The 7,545-nt window shown below is 37.1% G+C and overlaps 1 protein-coding gene across 1 annotated transcript; it reads left to right on the top strand.

Moving 5' to 3' along the window:
• The first annotated feature begins 4,663 nt into the window (after window positions 1-4,663).
• Window positions 4,664-7,324, top strand: LOC140827061 (uncharacterized). The gene is made up of 2 exons (XM_073189654.1): window positions 4,664-6,653; window positions 7,053-7,324. Exons 1-2 carry the CDS (start codon window positions 4,664-4,666, stop codon window positions 7,322-7,324), a joined length of 2,262 nt encoding a protein of 753 aa, XP_073045755.1.
• Window positions 7,325-7,545: the final 221 nt, after the last annotated feature.

The following is a 7,545-nucleotide window of genomic DNA, read 5'->3' as shown; positions in this document are numbered from 1 at the left end:
GAACACAATTGAGTGGAGAAAATTTTATAAAAGTCTGTAGTTTAATATATTTTCTGTGTTTGAGATTTTTACTTTTTACCGTAAATTTTACTTTTTACCGTAAATTTTTACTTTTAACACGTTATCAGTACGATACTCGAAGGTTCGGTTCTCCATATTTTTAAGCTCCAAAACACAAGAAAATGGTAACAATATTCAAAAGTAAGAATATTTATTTTACTATTTATTTATTTTTATTGTGTATATATTTAATATATAATATCATGTTATTATATAAAAGAGTTTATGACACTTCATTACAATAATATGATGTGATTATAATATTACAGTGGTTATATAATTTTATTATGTTACTATTTATTTATTGTATATATATTTTTGAATAATATCATGTTATTATATAAAAGGAGTTTATGACACCTCGTTATAATAACGTGATGTGATTATTTCACTGTTTATATATTTTTATTGTGTTATATAATAATTATATATATATATATATATAAAATTATTATATAACACAATAAAAATATATATATTTGTATAATTTCACAGTATTATATAAAAAGAGTCTCTGACACCTCATTATAATATTTTGATATGATACATAATTACTTAAACATGATAACATTATATGCATCATATTATTACCATAAAATTTACCTATACATACATTTTTTTTATTTGTAACGGTCATAAACGGCTAGTTTTTACCATGTAAATATAATTTCACAAACACATTCAATCACTCCAAACTTACTCTTCCTCCCTAAAATATTTCTTCATCAAAATTTTCAAAAAAGAAGAATATGGTTCTTTCAAGGTTATTTTGTATAGTTATTTTGGTTATGATACTTACTGGTCTTGTATTTATCGGAAAATATCTGCCTCGATTTTTTCTTTATTTTTAAGAATGTTTGTACTTATAATATATCTGTTACTTTGTATTGCCATTTTAATAAATTTATAACTTAACTAATAAAATGCATTTTTATTTTTATAGTACCACCATATCAAATTTGGCAAAACTCGAATTTTTTGGCTCAACATTACGGAAAAAAAGTATATGTCATGGACTCTCGATGTAGAAATGCATTTTAAGTCATTGGATCTAAGTGAAACCATTAAAGAAAATAATATATCATCATCACAAGAAAAAGCCAAAGCTATGATATTTTTGCGTCGACATTTTGATGAAGGATTAAAATGTGAATATCTAATTGAAAAAGATCTCATGACTTTATGTAAAGGATTAAAAGAAAGATTTGAACATATAAGAGAAGTTATACTTCCGACCGCTCATGATGAATGGAATACGTTGAGATTCCTAGATTTTAAGAAAGTCAGTGATTATAATTCGGTGATGTATCGAATAATATCGCAACTAAAATTTTATGGACATGAGGTTACGGAATCGGAAATGCTTGAGAAAACATTTTCCACTCTTCACGCATCAAAAATAACTCTACAACAACAATATAGAGTGTGTGGATTTGCGAGATATTCTGAAATTATCGCATGTCTTCTTGTGGCGAAAAAGAACAATGAGCTGCTAATGAGAAATCATCAGTCTCGACCCACTGAATCAACAGCATTTCCAGAAGTAAATGCTACAAGTAAAAATAAATTTAAACCTGGAAACCAAAATCAAATTCAAAGACAAGGTTTTGGTCGAGGTCGTGGACGTGGTCGTGGTCGCTGCCATGGTTTTGAAAACAATCGAGATAGTTACTTCTATAACTCAGCTCAAAAGGACGTCACGAACCGCCTACTAAACAGGCATCATGAGAACATGTGTTAATGAAAATCACTCAAAACGATTTTAAAGTTCTTGTTTTAGATGTGATACTCCAGGACATTGGTCTCGTATTTGTCGAGCCCCCGAGCACCTTTGTAAGCTCTATAAAGAATAGATTAAGGGAAAAGAAAAAGAGACCAACTTCACTGAACACAGTGGTCGTTTGAATGATTCAACTCATTTTGTTGCTACAGATTTTCTGAATGATTTCTTTGATGATCAATATATTTGTGGAATTGAAATGTAAAATATTTTATTTTTTGTGTTGGGGATCGATATAGAGTTTAGAGGGGGGTTGAATAAACTCGTTCCTTTCATCGACGTTTTTGCAAAGGTGCTAGAATCCTGTTAGATATTACAGCTTATCTTGTTCGAATAAATATCAGGTTCATAAATGCAAGGGTTCGCCTATGGAAGCCCATGGTTGAAGAAATGTACAAAAAAGAATTTGAGGAAGAGGTACAAGACACAACACAGACTTCGATATCCTCATCAGGGAGAACAAGATTGGAAATCGATGCAGCAGAAAAGGACCCTTCGAGAAAAACCATTAATCTGCATGGGCATGGTTCAAATTCGACTGGAAAACACATGGTGGCGCCAGGCGACTGCGTGGTGGGAATGGGTAAGTTCGGTGGCGGTGGAGGGAATTCGTCGCGGGATGTGTCGCTTACGTTGGGGCTTAGGCATGGAGAAAATTGTGAGAGCCCAGTTTAAGTAAAAGCCCGGCCCAGTTTGATTTACTAAGTTTAAAAAAAAAATATAATAAATTAAAAAAAAAAAGATCAGACACTGTACACGTTTCTCTCTCCTTCAATTTCTGCATTTCCCGATCGTTCTCGACCCTTCACCATTTTCGAAGCTTTGACCTTCGATTCTAGCCGCTCCGGTCGCCGGAAAAATAAAGTAAATATATGGTTGGAAAGCTCTCGACTAGAGCTACGTTTTGATACCCTTTTTGCTAAGAAAACGTGCGACGCTCGGAAACCCGTCGGAGAACGCCACTCGTTTTTCGCCGGAATTTGTGAGGAAACTCTCGATTTAAGCTTCCTAGAGCTTTACTCCGAAGCCTTGAGGTAGAATTATGATTTTAGGGTTTCGAAATTTTGGGTATTTTGAATAATTCGAGTTCCAACAATTGATATATATTGGATTATTGATTGTAGGTACTATATCGGAGCGATTGGAGGTATCTATCGAATTTTTGGAATTTATTTGAATTAAATTCGAAAATTCAGATTAAATTATTTGGGATTTAGGATTTTTGAAATGTTAAATCGTTATTGGGATGTGTTTAGAGCAGTAGAAATAGAAAATGAAAATTTTGGAAATTTCTAGAAATATCGAAAATTTCAGATTCGGTACGATTGAATTTTCGAAATTTCAAGTTGTCCGGTATTGAGAGATTTAAGTTAAATAAATTGGTATATTTGACTTTGCGATGAGTTTTAGAAATTTTAAAGCCTAAATTATGGATTTTTGGAATTTTAGGCTAAATTAGTGAATATTGGAATAATAAATTGAAGTTGATATGAAATGTATTATTTGCCACAGGATTGGATTATTCGAGAAATCCTTAAGAAATTCAGTGGTAAATTAAGGGTTCAGTTGAGGTACGCATGAACTGTTTTATTATGACGTCTATAGTGATGTGAAATGACGTTAAGTATTATGTATGAGTTGTGGCGTGCTTTATGTGCTTTTGTGAATAACGTGATTGCATTCACGCATTTATTTGAGTTGATCTCATTAGTGCATAGCATTTCGAGCCTTGACTCCGTTGATTGCTATTGTTACTGATCTATCGAGTTGTAGCGTCATCGATGGAGTGGGTGGGTAGGATTAGCACTCCTGATGACTTGCATGAGGACTGAGCGGGTCGCACCCGTACCCTCGATGCTACGTGCATGGATGAGCGGCGGCATGTTATTACGTTGCTGCAGTCCTGGCACGGGTGGCCACTGTTACTGTTGTTGATGCGATTCATTTGGACTCCATTTTGGTATCCATTATTTCGTTGCTACCGACACGCATTGCATTACATTGCATTGCATCGCATTTTACTTGACTTTATTTCATGTCAGTTATATTTGTCGTAATATTACTGGTTCGTCGTACTGGGGCCCGACCCCTCGTTTCTTTTTATGCTGTGGTTATTTTTGATGCCATAGCAGGTTATCCAGGAGGATTTGACGCGTCTGGTGGAGCGTCAGGTAGTGGTGCCCAGTCGTCGAGTCGCGGTTGAGAGTTCCCAGATAGATATATACTATATTATGGAGTCACACATTTACCGGGGAGATGCCCCGTGTAGCTGTACTGATGTTTTTACTATGTTTTGAATTGTTAGTTGTGTGATCGAGCCTTGCCGGCTCTGCATGTGTTTAGTCCTGGCCAGTGCGGCTATAGGTTTGTGAATTGATGTTATGACTTTATTTCGAGTATATAAATGTTGTTGTGATATTTTGATATTTTTGGGATGTCCTATTTACGAATAGGTCATGCCGAAATTTCTGTAGGCCCAAAATGAGAAAATTTTAATCGCTTTCGCTGTTTACATTAATAAATCCTGGTTGTTTGGTCATTAAATATTAATCAGGAGCACGGGCCCCCATAGTTGGTATCAGAGCGTAACTGGGATATGCTCGAATTAGAGTCTAGGGCACTTGAGTCTAGACACAAATAACATGATTGTGCATGTGTTTGACTATTTGCTCTTATTTGAATTATTTGGTGTGATTTGATTGAATTTACCTGCATTAGAATGACTAGCTGATTAGGCATGGTATGTAGTTTAAAAAAAAAATTTGCCTATAAATTTCTTTTACCTGTTATCTGCCTGTGGATTTAATCCTCGTGTCTTGTAGAATGGCACCTGGAGGAAGAGGTAGAAAAGGAAAAGAAATAGCACAAGAATCTGAGGCGCAAAATGTTCGAGGACTTGCAGATATCATTAGAGGTAGACGTGGTCGACCTCGAGGACAAGTCGCTCAAAATGTTGAAGAAGAAGTTAACCAAGAACCTCCTCGACTTGAAAGACCTGGAGCTAGACAGGTAGCGATTGAGCAAGAAGTGGAACAGCTGACACAGAAAGTTGGAGGAATGCAGTTAATAATTTCTCAGTTTCAAGAATTACGTCCTCCAAAATTCTTTGGCAACGAGAGCGGAGAAAAAGCATCAAGCTGGCTGAAAAGTATAAATCATCTATTTAATTTGTTGGAGTATTCCCAAGATATTAAATTGAAGCTTGCCATCTACCAACTTAAAGATCGAGCACAACTCTGGTGGGAAGCCACAGAAGAAGCAATGAAGGACTCTGGTGAAAGTATTACTTGGGATGCTTTTCATGCTCACTTTACCCAGGAATATGCACCGCCATCATATTATGCTGCTAAAGAAGAAGAGTTCAATCAGTTGGTACAGGGCAACAAATCAGTGGTGGAATATGCTTCACAGTTTTCTGCTCTTTTGCCCTATGTTCCACATGTTGCCAGGAATGATCAGGCTAAACTATCACGTTTTCTGCATGGGTTGCAGCGGACTGTTCATACGTTGGTGATGACTGGATCGCCTAATACGTATATTCAAGCAGTGGAAAAGGCGAAGAAAATTGAAGCAAGTTTGCTTAGAGGAGATCCCCAGCCAGGTCCATCATCTGTTTCTCAGGGATCTGGGAGTAGTATGTCAATGCCAGTGGATTTACCTCCATATCAGCCTGTACAGTCATACCAACAACCCAAACAGCAGAGGTACAAGGCAAAAGGAAAGCAATTCAAGAAGAAGTCTCAATCCAGCTCCTCCAGTTCAGGCAGTGCACGAGGGGGAGGTTCTGTTGGGTCGTCTAGCACTGTGCATTGTGACCGATGTGGTGGTCGACATTTTAGTTCCCAATGTGTAGGAGTTCAGGGGTCTTGTTACGTTTGTGGTCAAGTTGGACATTTCGCCAGAGTATGTCCTAATGCACAAAGACAGCAATTTCAGCCACAACAGTCTGGACAAGTTCCCCGAGTACCAGCTTTCCAGCCACATGCTCCTGCACAGTCATTTCAGCAATCTGGTTATCCACCGCCTAGAGGTCCTCCTCAGCAACAATTTACAGTGCCACAGCAGGCTAGAGTCCATGCATTGACTCAGGATCAGGCTCAGGATGCACCAGGAGGAGTGATTGCAGGTATTTGCTATGTTTTTGACTATCCTGCACGCATATTGATAGACACAGGAGCATCTCATTCATTTTTATCTGCCGCATTTGTTGATGAGCATGAGATTGCTACTATTCCTTTGTTGGATACTGTGTCAGTTGATACTCCTGCCGGTGTATACTTGATGTCCCATGAGATAGTTTTGAACTGTGTGATTAGATTTGAGGATAATATTATGATAACTAATCTAATCAAATTAGCTATGTCTGATTTCGACTGTATCCTCGGTATGGATATGTTGACAAATTATCGAGCTACTGTGGATTGTTTCCATGGAGTTGTCAGATTTAGACCGTATTATGGCAGCAAATGGAATTTTTATGGTTATGATTCACAGTCTCGAATTCCATTAGTATCTGCAATGGAAATGTTTAGGTTGTTGTCAATCGGCAATGAAGGATTTTTGATCTATGCTCTTGATGCAACACGGGAAGAACGATTGAAAGTTTCAGACATTCCCGTTGTCAAGGATTTTCCAGATGTATTTCCTGATGAGATTCCAGGTTTTCCGCCTCAAAGGGAAATAGATCTTAGCATTGAATTGATGCCGGGGACAAATCCTATTTCTAGAGCACCATATCGTTTAGCTCCAACAGAATTGAAAGAACTCAAGGAACAGCTACAAGATTTACTGGAGAAAGGCTATATCAGGCCCAGTATGTCACCTTGGGGAGCTCCAGTATTGTTTGTAAAGAAGAAAGACGGAACGATGAGAATGTGCGTCGATTATCGGCAGTTGAACCGGGCTACTGTGAAGAATAAGTATCCTCTGCCGCGTATTGACGACTTGTTTGATCAGTTGCAGGGTACTTCTGTGTATTCCAAGATTGATCTTCGTTCCGGATACCATCAGCTCAGAGTCCGAGAGGAAGATGTTCCTAAAACAGCATTTCGGACACGTTATGGACACTATGAATTCCTAGTCGTGCCGTTTGGTTTGACTAATGCTCCAGCGGTTTTTATGGATTTAATGAATCGTGTATTCCGGGAATTCATAGATAAATTTGTTATCGTTTTCATTGATGACATCTTGATTTATTCTAAGTCAAAAACAGAGCACAAAGAACATTTGAAATTAGTTCTCCAAACACTCAGAGAAGCGCAATTGTACGCCAAATTTTCTAAGTGTGAGTTCTGGTTGGACAGAGTTTTATTTTTAGGCCATGTTATATCTGCACAAGGAGTATCTGTTGATCCTAATAAAGTTGAAGCTGTTATCAATTGGCCTAAACCAACCAATGTGTCTGAGATTCGAAGCTTTTTGGGATTAGCTGGGTACTATAGGCGTTTCATTGAAGGATTTTCTAGAATAGCTAGACCTATGTAGTGACCCGTTCCAGAATCACCTACTAATTGAAAACTAAGCATGCAATTAACTTAATAATTACTAATCAGAGATAATAGCGGAAACAACTAACAAATGATAGTTATACAACCCAAACTAACTCTAGAACAACTCAAAATAAGGTAAAGAATATCTGGTACAACCATATCGAATCAAATGATACCGAAACTAAACCAACCGGCTACTCAACGTCCTCCTCCTGC

This window comes from Primulina eburnea, chromosome 3, assembly GCF_022965805.1.
Source record: "Primulina eburnea isolate SZY01 chromosome 3, ASM2296580v1, whole genome shotgun sequence".
NCBI lineage: Eukaryota > Viridiplantae > Streptophyta > Magnoliopsida > Lamiales > Gesneriaceae > Primulina > Primulina eburnea.
Note: the sequence above shows the minus strand (reverse complement) of the source record. Positions and strands in the feature narration are given on the sequence as shown.

Excerpts from the sequence above, each read along its gene's own strand:
- LOC140827061 (XM_073189654.1), top strand. The coding sequence starts at position 4,664 with ATGGCACCTGGAGGAAGAGGTAGAAAAGGAAAAGAAATAGCACAAGAA. Across the intron at positions 6,654-7,052 it reads GAAAGGCTATATCAGGCCCA|AGCACAAAGAACATTTGAAA; the intron begins GTATGTCACCTT and ends AGTCAAAAACAG.